The following is a 14,459-nucleotide window of genomic DNA, read 5'->3' on the forward strand; positions in this document are numbered from 1 at the left end:
ATTGCTGGATCAAATGGTAGGTCTACTTGTGTCTGTTTAAGGTATATCCATATTGCTTTCCACAGGGGTTGCACTAGTTTGCAGTCCCACCAGCAGTATATGAGTGTTCCTGTCTCCGCATCCACGCCAACGTGTATTGTTTTGGGACTTTTTGATAAAGGCTATTCTCACTGGAGTTAAGTGATATCTCATTGTGGTTTGGATTTGCATTTCCCTGATGATTAGAGTACATCACACTATTATGGGCACCATTTTTTACATAAGGAAGCTGATGTTGTTAGCTTTAAGTCACATGGCAAGGACCAGAACCATAACCTGGATCTTTTAAATGTCCGTTTGGGGATATTTTTATTACATGTAAGGGGAGAGGTGAGATAGATGAAGGTCTAAGGGAACATTTAATAAGAAGCTCCTGTGTGCTAGCTCTGTAATCCATGAGATATCTAATAATGGCTGTATAAGACAAGTTTTATTTCCATGTTAATAGATGGGAAATTAAAGCTCAGAAAGGTTGATTTCACTGAGGTCACTGAGTAGTAGTATACCTGAATTCACAGGTGAAATTGACTATAAAAATCCGTTTCCAAGCCAGGTGCACTGGCACATGCCTACAGTCCCAGCTACTTGGGAGGCTAAGAAGGGAGGATTGCTTGTGCCCAGGAGTTCATGTCCAGCCTGGGCAACACAGCCAAGACTCACCGCTAAATAAACAAATAAACCATTTTCTTCCGTCTACAACAAGGGACAGCAAAATTATTCTATAAAAGGCCAGACAGTAAATAATTTAGCCTTTGTAGGCCATATGGTCTCTGTTGCAACTATTTAATTTTACTGTTGTAGTATTTAAAGCAGCCACTGAACAAATGAGCGTGGCTGTGTTCTCATAAAACTTTAAGGACATTGACATTTGAATTTCATACAATTTTTATATGTAATAAATTCTTATTTGGGTTTTCTTAATCATATAAAAATATAAAATTCTCTGCTTGGAAAAATCACAAGTAGAGGAAAAAATATATAAAACCCATTCTTAAGAGCCATGCAAAAACAGGCTGGATTTTACTCATGAGCCATGGTTTGCTGACCCCTGTAGTATACCATACCACCTCCAGAGAAAGCTTCTGCAATGTCTTTGTTTCAAACAATCCTTCACTAGGTTAGAAAAAGAGAATGGGACTTACTCTTTCCTGGACCCTAGATGACTGAGAGAGTTGTTACTACACAGCCCCCTCAACTTGTGCTATAGCGATATGCAGTTGTTTAAATGTCTTATTCCAATGTTAAATGTGTTTTTGTGTCTTAGCCTATCCTTAAAATTAAAAGTTTAGGAAAGATGACTTCTTTTAAAATTTCCTTTAATATTTAATAGTTGATGTACAGTAAGTGTTGAGTAAATATGAACTGATAAATATTTGTCAGATGCTGCCAAATACTGTGCTGCTCCATTCACAGATGTTAAATAGTGGGCACAACATCTAAGCAATTCCAATGAAATGAAAAATAATAGGCTGTATATATAATTTAACAAAATTATCTTTTTAAATTTTAAGGGACAATTTAAAAAGTATTTTTTGGCCCTATCTTTTTTGTTTCAGTAATTAGAGCGTTTGCATGTGAATACTAAGTCTGACATTCCTTCCTCCCCTAGAACCACTTTGGTGATCTGGATGGTGGCCACTACACTGCTTTCTGCAAGAACTCAGTCACCCAGGCCTGGTATAGCTTTGACGACACACGAGTCAGTGAGATTCCAGACACTTCAGTTCAAACTGCTACAGCGTATCTCCTGTTCTATAGCTGCCAGCCCTTTTCTATACCTATAAAAAAATGCAAGAGCTAGGAAAATGGTGTTTCCTCAACACTGCAAAACAAGCAATCAGAAACTGGTTGTAAAGTTTTCCATTGTCATTAAACTCTTACAACTTACTTGCATCACTAACATTTTTAAGTCTTTCTAACATATAGTGCAACCTTTTATAAGGTAAGCCTATAGCAAAGCAGATTGAAAAAGGCAGTGTGAAGATAGGGTAATACTAATGGATAAAGGCCTTCAAAGCACTGTAGATTACATATGGAGTTCAAGTTTCAAAATTCAATGTTTATTAGTGTGGATTTCTATCATAAAATATCTCATAATTGTATATATCCAACAAATTATTTTCCAAGATACTTCATGGAGTTAAACAAAAATAATTTTTGTTCAAATGGCTCTGTGAACTTAAGAATGTGATCTGAAAATATTTAATTGATACAACAATTTAGTCAACATGTTGTCTTAGACTAATTGTAAAACACGAAAAGTTGACGAGGAAACTTCACAATTTAAAACCCATCCTTTAATCTTCTTCCTGAGACCCTGCTGATGGTGACAACTTTCAGAAGCATTTTAGCACCGTATTTTTATACGGAGTGTTTATTGACTTCATATACAGCAGCCGAGTCCCTGAGGTAAATGATAAATTCCAAGCTCCTTTATCTCTTTTAATATATCACTCTGTAAAGATGTGGTTCAAACTGTACATAACGCATAATTCACTTTGCTATCTCTTTTTACCTTACTAGTAAGAATTAATATTCTGAATTCTAAAGAATCTTTGAGGACTCTGCTCTGGAAAGAATGAGTCTGGGTATTAAGTTATATCTTTGACTTCCAACTCTGAGAATCAGAAGTGCTATACGGAGTTCTGGTGTCAAGTTGAAGGAACAATGGAATTGAGTCCCGATTCAACAGGATAAGTGCACTAAATTTAAAATCAATCTGGTGGGATAAAGTGTGGTATACATAATGTGTGTGTTACATAAAATCCATGGTTCTATTGTCCTATGTTTGATAATACAACATTTTCTCATAAAGATTTTAATGCAGGTATAAATGAAATTCTCATTTTAAAAGAATTAAAGAAAGTTTCCATTTATTTTTTTAGAATAAAGATTTAGTGCACAAGTACAGCCCAAAGCCAACAGAAAAATAGCTTTGCCCTGTCATTTCCCTAAGAAAGCACTGCAATTACTCAGAATAGGCCAAAAAAAAAAAAAAAGCAATCCTCTGAGTTCTAGGCTTCACAAAAGGACCACATGTTAAACCATGTACATCGATTTGATGTGCAAGTGTGCAATAAATATGTACACATACATGCCTGTCTGCTTTACAGCATTCTGGAGTATTCATAGTACATCAAGCTGGGATTTAGAAATGTAAAAAGGCTGTAACAGTGAAAAGGGAAAAAAGGGGTACAATGGTTTTGAGATTAGTAGAATAATAATGCTTAGCTAGTTTTAACTTTGGAGCAGACTAAAAAAGTTGTTTTGAAATAAATGGTACCTGTAAGGGATGCTTACTGCAATACTTGTTAAATGTTATTTGTCAGTTTTTAATAATAGTACTGACCTGAATTATATGGTACTAGTAACACAGCTCCCACTGTCCTAGGATTCCTCTATGTGGCCAGCTACAGCTATCCATTTTCTTTATAAGCATTTCAAGAGTTGTGTTGCTGAGACTTTTAAAAGATAACTAGCTTATAACCTATGTCTCTTTATGTGGCTACATCAGTTGCTCGTGGTCCCAATGAAGTATAAAAGAGGATATAAGCAGCTGAAGATTTCACAGACAAAACGGAGATATCAGAAACTTCATGATCATCAAACTTAAACCACCGCTGTCTTGCTGCATTTTTACAGTAGGCAGTGTAGTGGCCTCCGTCCAGCCCGCCGTAGTGATTCTGTGCCAAACAAGACAGAAAATCAATTCAGCTTAAAGCTTTGAAATGGGTATATTTTAAATAGCAATTTATGTTGTTCTTACTCTGGGAAAACTCCTGGTGGTTTTGTTTAGTTTGCTTTGAAACAAGAAGTCTTTAGTTCAAGGAGATACTTACTGAAACAGAAAACAAGTTATATTTCTTCAAATTGTTCTTTGGACCAATAACATATTGTGACAAGTCAAGATTTTCTAATGGAAAGTCCACAGATGTCTGTAATTTTTGCTTCCACCGGCCATCATAGGAAAAACTGCAGAAGAAAATATTACAACAATTATTCTGATGGAGAAAGACATGCAGGTTTTTAGCCGGGACCATAACATCCATTAAGTACAAAGACTGAGAATTTTAGCAGTGGAGGAACCTGTTAAGGACATTTAGTTTCATTTCTGTTTCACAAATGAGGAAACTGAGGCACAGACACATTAAATGACATGCCCCTGGTCGAACAGCTGGAACGGAGGGCAGTGACCACACTCTGGTCCCCTGATCCGTAGGCCAGCTACAACTGTTACGTGCGTTTTCCCTTTGTAGAAGACTCATCTGTTTATAATGTTGTCACTGCAAAAGCACAGAGGACAGACTAAGGAGAGCTGCTCTAGATTTAAGCTTGTACTTCTGGGAAACGAGAGCCAGAAATTGTCAATAGGTAGACTAATGACTGAAATAATAGTATTCCATTCTGTCAGACTGCTCCTCACACCAAAATGATAGTATTTTGGTTGGTGTAATATGGTTATTTCAGAATTATTTTTAAAAATCTGAATTCTGAACTATACATATTTTTGGATATCCTCTAAGAATAATATTCACCATTAAAAATTTTAACAGAACAAATGTTTACCGAATGTTTACCTATACCTCCACAATCCTTAAGAGTAAGAAAGGGATGACAGAAAGAATAACCTTTTGTTTAAAAAAAATTTACATGAGAAATCTGCACATATCAATGTTGAAATTAACATAACTAAGAATCTCCAATAATACAAGATAAAACAAATTTCAAGTAAAACAGGAATGCCTTCTTTGAAACAAAAATTATAGCTCAATAAAAAGGTGAAACTTCTGTTAAAAAAGTTTTCAAAAAAATCAATGCAGAGTCATCAGGACACAGAAGGATTACATAAGACAAAAGATCTGGTGTTTTGTAACTCTTGGCATTATTCCTTCTACTACAGGACCAGATCTTCTTCATCGATTGGAAAAATCTGGACAAAACTATACCTACACTTAATGGCACCATTAGCATATTTTATCTTTAAAATTATACTTTAAAAAAATTATAAATTTCATTTTTAACACAAATCTGTTATGCTTAGTTTGCTGTTTTGCATGTTACATCTGTGTTAGACTTATACTGTAAGATATTTTACACATATTCACTTGATGTTTTGTAATGATTTAAGATTTTTATATCTGAAATGTAATAATTTAGTTTCACTAAGAAACTGAATCACAAGGAACTACAAGTAGTAGTGGTATTGCTATTTTGCTCTGGTATTGAAAACACTAAGGTAAACTAATAGAGTCTCTGTCTTATTTCCCCAGGTACCCTAACCCCAGCTACCCTAACCAGATAATCTTCCTGTGTTATGTACCCTTAGCAGGTAGCACAGTAAGTGCAAATTACACAAGACTTAGAATTCCTTGATCTAAATTTTACTGAACAGGAAGCAAAATTTTCCCCTTTACCGTTTCAGATGCACTAAAAGCACAGGTGGCAACTTCCAGATTTCTATCTTTTTTAGAGAATCCCGCCGAGCTCTGCAATGACTGCAGTAAAATCTGTTGTTATCTGTGAGTTTTTCTTCTTTGGAAAATAATCTAAGGCAATCCTGACAAAAAAAAAACAAGTAGCAGATACTCATAAATTCGTTTCTTCAACACAGTATCAGAGAGAACCTATTCAACAGGTCACTGCAGACACTAGGGATACAAAAGTAAACTAGAACAAAAGTTCCTTACAAAGTTTCTGATCTACCGAGGATGTAGACAAGTGCACAATTCTAATGCAGAGTGTGGTGAGTGAGTACTACCTATGGTGGAGGGAAGAAGTTCTATGTCTCATGCTAGCACACAGGAAAGACCCCTAACCTGCACCCGGTGGATCAGGGAAGACTTGCTGGAGGAAATGACATTCTGCAGGAAGCTAAGACTAAAGGTATCGACAAGCTAGTATAAAAATCACATTGTTGATGTGTGAAAAACAGGATAATTACTTGGTATCTCCATGTACAGCAAATGCTTATAAAAAAGCAGAACTAAGTTAAAGTCAACATACAACTTTCCAAATTAACTTTTAAGTCTTCTTAAGTAATGTTTTTAAAAGTTTGTATTTTTATCAACTCTGGAAGAATATAATAGAAAGACATCTGTAAAAAACAGAAAAACTTCTAATTCTTTCTAATTTACAAAGGCTTAATTATAAAAATTTGTGTCAGTTTTACCTATAAAATGTTTATAGGGGTAAAGACCAGAAATTCCTGAATAAAGTACCACTCTGTATCCATATATACGCTGCATTGTTATCCAACAAATCATTTTCTAGCTTAAACTTACCTGTAATGTACATTTACTTGTGGATGCTAGTGGTAGAGACAAATACATGAAGGCCTCAAATGTCCTAGACTTTTTGTGACAGGTGAGGCACTGTACTGTGGATTTGAATTGACCCTGGAAAAGTGCAACAATAATAGATTCATTGAGCTGCTTGTGTTTCTGCCAAGCATGTTCTGCAGCTTTAAAGTCATCGAGATGATCATTATTTTCTTCTTTATGTCTCTTCCGATTATCAGCCTGGAAGTAAGATTGTTTAAGCTCTCTATTAATAACATTTAAATATAAATTAAAAGAATAAAATTAAATACACACACTTTGCAGAGTGAGAAACACTTGGTAGTTCTCATAGAGCAGTTCTCATCTCATTGAGAGCTGCAAAGTAATTCTGGCCAAAACCCATTTTATCAAAAGAGTGCAACTTGTTGGAATTTCTTAAGAAATTTTTATTTTAAAAGCTGAAATGTTTAGTTTTGAAAGGAAGATATCCCACAGATAGCTGGGAATTAGGGCCCCAACTAGACAGATGCAATTTCGTTGCCCTAGCCTCAAGAACGGATATATACATACACACATCTGTATGTGTATAAACATGTTCAGTGGTAAGAACGCTGATCCATCCCAAAGATATCTGAAACAGAGATGACAGCCTGGTGCCAAAAAGCAGTAGTATACAAATGATGGGTAGTCATTTATGTATAGATATGTCTCAATAACTATTCACATGAGTCATTTGGTTACATGGAATAATTATTATTTTAGAAAAAAAATAAGGACATATTCCACTTTCAGCAAGGGATTGGGAGAAAAGAATAAGAATATAGCATAATATAAATATAATAAATATAATCTATAGTAAAAATGCTCAAACTGTATAGCTAATCTTATAAAATCATATGTTTATGATCTTACTTTCACATACACATGGTTCATGAACACTACCTCCAACTATTTTAACACTTGCAAATTTCTCAGCAATACTACTTGTTAACATTTGAGTTAGTAAATACCAATTGTATATACTTCGTTTCAAATATTACACTTATCACATATATTAATTTTATAGTTTTGTGCCTTATACAAAACACTATATTCACATAAACAAGCATGGAACAATGACTGACAACAAGAACTTTAAATTGTTATGAAAATGAAAATGACTACAGTGCTACTAAGCAACCCTAAAAAGCCTTTGCAACTTAGAAAAATCAGATTTCTTACTTTATTTAGATCTTCATGGAGACCATCCATTAGGAACAGAAGCAGTTCTTGTGAATCTTGCTGGCTGTATCCCGCAAACTGGTCATTGATCTTCCCAATGGTGATTTTAAAGTCTTTTGGACTGATATATCTATACTGTCCTGTCCACAGGGCTTTCATGATTATACCAAATTCTTCTGCCACTTCACCTTTATGCCCCAACAAATTTGACCTATGTAAAAAAAATTAACATTACAAAAAAGGCAATAAAGGAAAAATTTCAAAGGTACAGTGGATTCTTGATGTCAACACTGAACTATTCACATACTGTAGCCCTCCATTAAAACGTTTATTCGCAGGTTTATTACCAAACACTCGTCTGAATTTTACTTTGCTTACACCTCTCCAACTTCACTCTTTCCTTTCGGCTGCAAGCTCTGCAGGGTCTCCTCATCAACAGGCTCCAGTTGATGACAGGTTCTGTCTTCCTGCACTGCTCTTATCCCATCTGTCCTTTCCTAATCAGAGAAGGCTTTTCTCTACATTATTCTTACAAATAAAGATATTTTCCCCTTTCCTAATTTGACTTCTCTGGAGCTGGGTGGTAAGCACTATGGCTAGAATGTGTCCTTTCCAGAATTCAGGTGTTACCCATGTGATGGTATTAAGAAGTGGGGCCTTTAGGGGGTAACAGGCCATGACGATGGGATTAGGTGCCCTCACATAAAGTTTGTTTTCTTGCCAGTCCATCTTTCTGCTATGTGAGGATGCAGAAAGAAGGCTCACCAGATGCCGATGTCTTGATCCTGGCCTTCCCTGCCTCCAGAATTGTGAGAAAATAAATTTCTGTGCCTTCTAAATTACCCAGATATTTTGTTACAGCAGCATAAAATGGACTAAGATAATAAATGTGGATAGATCATCCTTTTAACATTATGATGCAAAAAGTAAGACATTTATTTACCTGTTAATATCATCCTGGTAACAGTTTCGGTTAAAATAATCAGCTAAATGTGGAGCGTTACATAGGCACTGCAATATTGAGTTCATGTAACAAGTATTTCCTAAATTACGGAGTCCGGTAAGAGCTGGTCCAGATCCTCCAAAAACAGGATTTAGGTTCCGAATCTGAGAAGCAGAAAGCCTTGAGATCTCAGCTTTAGGGTAGCCTGTTGGCCTGAGGAAGAAAAAGTTTACAAGATGTCTTAAAATGTAGAGCATCTGATATTAAGGTTCATTCTACAAATGGTAGCAAACTCTAACACCTGTCACAGGTATCTTATAAACAGTTAATATGTTAACTCATAAGGTGCTGGGTCTCATAGGACATTTAGTATCTAGGTTAACACTGGTTGTATTCTGATACTCTCCCATGAAACAAACACCTTTAACTTACGTGGGTCCATGGTTCTTATAGACACCCTGAGATAGATTCTCTAGTTTCTCATGAACCAGGAGCTCAAGTAGAGAAGGCTCTTTTAAATGATTCCAGAAAGTTTGGCACTGTCAAATGTCTGAACTCAACCAGAATGCCAAACAAGGAATCAAAAAAATCTATTACTGTGGAATAGATATTAAAGGAGGCAGAGGTTATTTGGCTACTATTACCTAAAGTCTAGAGGTGTGCTGACTAGTCACTGGTATCTAGTCAAATTTAAATAAAACTTTAGTTCCTCAGCTGCACTAACCACGTTTCAAATTGGCCAAAACCATATTGAACACCACGGATACAGAACATTCCCACAGCCACAGAAAGAACTACTGGAAAGCGCTGGGCTAGACAATGCCTCTTAGACTTTTACTATGTAATGTGTATTTGATTTATACATGAACTGCTGGAGCTGCTGTAGCATTCAGGGAAATCTAACTGATAGGTCTTTTTTCTTTTATTGATCACCAGCATTCTTCCACTCCTAAAAGGAATATTGAGAACAGGTGCATGTACTCATGTGTTCTCTGTTCAACACATACAAAAATATACATGAACTGCATACGATAGTCTTTAAGAAGAATAATGATTCAAGAAGGAATTAAATCTCACCACTCATTATAATGAACTCTAAAATCTGTAAATAGATTAACAGAACTTTAAAAAGCTCCTTCAAGTAAGTCTTTACCAGGCAAGGTAGTTCTCAGAAGGAAAAAATTTCAACTACTTTCTTGGGAAGTGTTATTAAAGGGGCCAAAAATGTAGCCTAATTGTAATTCCTTAGTAATTAAGAGAATGTGTATAAATAAATGGAAAACAAACCCATTTATTTATGCTTTTATGTATTTCCCCTTTCCCTCACCACAAAAGTAAAGATTAGAAGTCATACACAGACTTGAAAATCATCTCCTCATAGCCCTATCAGTCATAGACCAGGAGCATTAAAGGATTCTAAAAGGAATGAAGCCAGGAATATATCTAAATGAGATACTGTTTGGGGAAATTTGATAAATCTACTGATCTCTAGAATAGCAAAAATACAATGAAGAAAAAAGGAACAATAAGAATTAGAGGCTGATACACTATAGTGCTTATTACTTTAATACTACAGAAAAACTTCACTCTCACATTATTGCTAAGGAAAAGTTTGGAACTCAAGTTCAGTTTGCTACAAGGCAAACTGAACAATCCTATGGTCCTCAAAGGGAGATTTAGGGACCACAGGAGGTCTATGAAAAACTTGTAGGCGTTCTGTGGCATGCTGCCATAAAATATAACAACATAGGTACTTTTATATTATCTACATTAACACTTATGATAATCTTCTCTGTTATGATATTAAATTAGCACTTGGAAGAAAAACCAAGGACATTTTCTCTATTCATTTGGTTTTTTTTCTACATAGTAAATAACAATGGCTGGTATAGCCATCCACAGAAATTTCTGACTCCCTGACATTAAAATGCTGATATATTTACAGCAAAAGTTTTAAAATATAGCACATTACAACAGTCCTAGGAGTTGGGATAAACTTACTTGTTTTCTCGATTAACTGTTGGAGTTACTGTTGGCTTCCTCTTCTCTTCCTCTTGAATGGCCTGAGTTATATCTGGGGAGGAGTAGGAACGCTTCAATTTGGACGGTTCCCTATCCCGCTCGGCAGGAATCTGTGGCTTGGCTTTATGAGTTGGAGGGGTGGAAGGAGGTGCGGAGGAAGGAGCCATTTCCGGTGGGTACATATGAACGGTGTTGGTGGGTGAATGATAGTAACGAAAGGTTCCAGTGATTGGGTCAAGAAACTTAGATGGAAAAGAAAAAAACAAGTCAAAACTCAAAAATGACAACTATATAAACAAATCACTCCAAAGTATTCTATTGCTGAATTTATTTTTGGAAAAAAATCATTTGAATAAAATGGTGATAATCACTTCTATAATTAAACTTCAGAGAAATTTAGGTTTTAAATAATATACTGTTTCTAAATGACAAATGTCAGAATGTTCATATATTGTAGACAGTAACCCAGGCTGGGTATTGAGAAATCTAACCCTGCTATAATTAGGGGAAAAGACTATGTCCACTAAGATGAAGAAACAGAACTGACTCTATACTAGAGAAGATATAAAATAAGCAAAATAAAAAGTATTTTTTAAAAGAATATAGTGACTATGTTATTTATTCCATGTTAAATTTGACTTTTACCTTGGCCCAGCCTGAAGGCAGTCCTGGTACTATCCTGCCCATTTCTTCACTTCGTGCTCTTGTCAAAGGCTCTCGTTGAGACTAGCAGAAAAACAAACAAAACAATCTGATTTTTCAATTAAATTTTTCATATATAAACTTAAGCTACTTGTACCAAAGAATCAAAAAACTTTGCCTTGGCTACACTTCATATTTTTAAAAACAGGTTCAAGAATAAAGAAAAACATCTATTTTTTTCCTCAAAGTCCAAATATAATACTACACCAAGGGAAAGAGGAATGTGTGCACAAGCCTGTAATGATGGTGGGGTGGAGGGTGGCTGGCCCTCTGTGGTAGTTCAAGGGGAGGACGACGATGGATCCAAGCAAACAAGACAGGCTATAAAATTTCATATCATGGTCTATTCTAAATCTACCTTAAGTCATCTTGTTCTCCAAATGTTTCTTCTATCTTTATTCATGCCACAAAATACTGATGAAATGTTATATAAGTAAATACGGACCAATACACACATATATATGTGTACATATTTATATGTGTATATGTATTATTTTTTTTTAAAGAGACGAGGTCTCACTATGGTGCCCGCGCTGGTCTTGAACTCCTGACCTCAAGCAATTCTCCCACCTCAGCCTCTTCTGTATCTGGGATTACAGGCATGGGTCACTGCAACCAGCTCAGACCAAAATATTAAGGCACCAACTTCAATATAATTGGATATTTTTATCTCTTTAGTAAAAAATTAATAATAGCAAAAAAGCCTGATGAGAAACCACCCATTTCTATCTTTATATTCTGTCTTAAAATATACACACTCTGTTGAACATAAACATGTCAGAAAATTCTGTCAAAATAAAGGCAAATGGGACAACTGAATATCCGCATGCAAAAAGATGAATTTAGAGCCTTACCTCACACTATAATAACAAAAATTAAAATGGGTTATAGATCTAACTGTAAGAACTAGAGCTGTAAAACTTTAAGAAGAAAACACAGGAGAAAATCTTCATTACTTTAAGAATTTAGGTTAGACAAAAAGTTCCTAAGATAAAATACTGAAACCATGATCCACATAAGAAAAAATTGACAGGACTTCCACAAAAACTTTCGTGCTTCAAAAGACTCCATTAAGAAAATGAAAAGATTAGCCACGGAGTGGGAGAAAGTATTTGCAAATCATATTTATGATAAAGGATTTTTATCTAGAATATTATAAACACATATAACTCAGTAATAACGTGGCAATAATCCAATTTTAAAATAAGCAAAAGATCTGAATACATGTTTTACCAAAGATAAACACATGGCCTATAAGCATATGAAAGGATGCTGAATATCATTACTCATTAGGGAAATGAAAATTAAAATTATGAGATACTATTTCATAGGCATTAAGATGGTTATAATAAAAAAAAGACACAAGTATTGGCAAGATGTAGAGTAATGTGAACCATATGCTGCTGGTGGGAATGTGAGATGGGGTAGCCATTTTAGAAAACAGTTGTCAGGTTTTTTAAAAAGTTTCTTGAAAACAAAACACAGAGAATTCCACTGCTAGGTATTTAACCAAAAGAAATGAAAAATTTCCACAGAAAGACTTATATTTGAATGTTCATAGTAGCATTATTTTTAATAGCCCCAAAGTAGAAACAATCCAAAAGTCCAACTGATGAATGAATAAAATACGGTATGTCCACAAAATGCAATACCACTCAGCAATACAAAGGAATGAACTATTGATACATGCTACAACATGGATGAATCTCAAAAAATTATGTTAAGTGAAAGAAAACAGATGCGATAGACTGTACAGTGGGCCCTCCATATCTGTGGGTTCTGCATCCATGGATTCAACTAAACAAAAATATTTGGGGAAAAAAGTGCATCTGTACTTAACATGTATAGACATTTTTTCTTGTCATTATTCCCTAAACAGTATAACAACTATTTACATAGCATTTACATTCCATTAGGTATTATAAATAATCCAGAGATGATTTAAAGTATACAGGAGCATGTGCATAGGTTATATGTAAATACTATACTATTTTATATAAGGAACTTGAGCATCCTCAGATTTTGGTATCTGTGAGAGGTCCCAGAACCAGTCTCGCACAGACTGAGGGATGACTGTATATATATCCCAGAGAAGGCAGATCTAGAAAGACAAAGAGTAGATTCAGTAGTGCCCAGGGCTTGAGGGTGGGACCAGGGAGTAACTAAGTTGGGCACAGGGGTCTCTTTGATGTGACGGAAATGTTCTAAAACTGGATTGTGTTGATGATTTCACAACTCTGTAAATTACTAAAAATCACTGAACTGCACACAAAAAAAGTGTGAATTTTATGGTATGCAAATTATACTTCAATTAAGCTCTTAAAAACAAATGCAAAGATATCTTATAAAAAGCATATTTTTAAAATTAGGATGAAATATACATAACATAAAATTCACCATCTTAACCATTTTTAGGAGTACTGGTTAGTAGCATTAAGTATACCCACATTGTTGTGCAATCAATCCCCAGAACTCTTCATCTTGCAAAACTGAAACTCTGTATTCATTAAATAACTCCCATTTCCCCCTTGCCCCACCTCCTGGCAACCACTGGATCATATGGTAAGGCCAGAATTGCTGGATCATATGGTAAAGCTTAAGTACTTTTTAATTGCATAAAATGAATAGAATATACTATCAAACTTTAGGAAGACAAACTCTATTCCCTTTAATATATAAATGGATTAATCATGTAAAAACAAACAACTACCAAAGATGGCAAAGATTCCATTAGATAGTCGATCTCAGAATGGAGCATGACAATGTGGTAAAGATAACCACATGGTTACAATGTTTTTTCCCAGTTTTTGCCCCCCAATGAACTACTTTACTTTATTTCTTTTGGTATCCTCTGTATTGTCTCTAAAATTTCCTGTCTTTAGAATTTTACTTTCTGGTTGTCCCTTAATCTTAGGCTGTAAAATTGTTAAAATTACAGAAGTGAAAGAAAACTTTTCTCCAACATAAACCTATCTATCACTAGCTAATACAACCAAATTCATGAGACAAAAATATGTAAAAGGGAAAAAAATAAGACTTCTGAAAAGTTTATTCTATTTTATTATCAAATTCAAAATACCTCTGAGTCCATCTGGAATTTCCTAACACTAAAGATAAAGAACTAAAAACTCTGATGAATCAATGAAGAAAAAAAAAAAAAAGATGAAAATCAGGTGCAGTGCGGTGGCTCACGCCTGTAATCCTAGCATACTGGGAGGCCAAGGCAGGAGGATCGCTTGAGGTCAGGAGTTTGA

General features: G+C 35.0%; 2 protein-coding genes across 5 annotated transcripts in view; one reads left to right on the forward strand and one right to left on the reverse strand.

Annotated features, from left to right (window-relative positions):
* USP50 (ubiquitin specific peptidase 50) overlaps positions 1-1,926 on the forward strand; it is a 45,899-nt gene extending 43,973 nt beyond the window's left edge. The window contains exon 7 of the mRNA XM_069460029.1: positions 1,649-1,926. Coding sequence (XP_069316130.1) covers positions 1,649-1,840 — 192 coding nt within the window. The 3' untranslated portion in view covers positions 1,841-1,926. The remainder of the gene's footprint in view (positions 1-1,648) is intronic.
* A 1,021-nt stretch (positions 1,927-2,947) lies between these two features.
* Positions 2,948-14,459, reverse strand: part of USP8 (ubiquitin specific peptidase 8) — a 57,558-nt gene continuing 46,046 nt past the window's right edge. For 2 of the 4 annotated variants that reach the window (XM_069483822.1, XM_069483802.1), the window contains 8 exons: positions 11,149-11,229; positions 10,483-10,745; positions 8,482-8,694; positions 7,539-7,749; positions 6,321-6,557; positions 5,454-5,596; positions 3,879-4,011; positions 2,948-3,722 (listed from right to left, as the gene is read on the reverse strand). In XM_069483822.1, the coding sequence (XP_069339923.1) occupies positions 3,537-3,722; positions 3,879-4,011; positions 5,454-5,596; positions 6,321-6,557; positions 7,539-7,749; positions 8,482-8,694; positions 10,483-10,745; positions 11,149-11,229 (1,467 nt within the window). In that variant the 3' untranslated portion in view covers positions 2,948-3,536. Of the gene's footprint in view, positions 3,723-3,878; positions 4,012-5,453; positions 5,597-6,320; positions 6,558-7,538; positions 7,750-8,481; positions 8,695-10,482; positions 10,746-11,148; positions 11,230-14,036; positions 14,121-14,459 lie in introns of all 4 variants that reach the window. The other 2 variants (XM_069483793.1, XM_069483812.1) reach the window with 2 other exon arrangements.

The sequence above is a fragment of the Eulemur rufifrons genome, chromosome 2 (genome assembly GCF_041146395.1).
Source record: "Eulemur rufifrons isolate Redbay chromosome 2, OSU_ERuf_1, whole genome shotgun sequence".
NCBI lineage: Eukaryota > Metazoa > Chordata > Mammalia > Primates > Lemuridae > Eulemur > Eulemur rufifrons.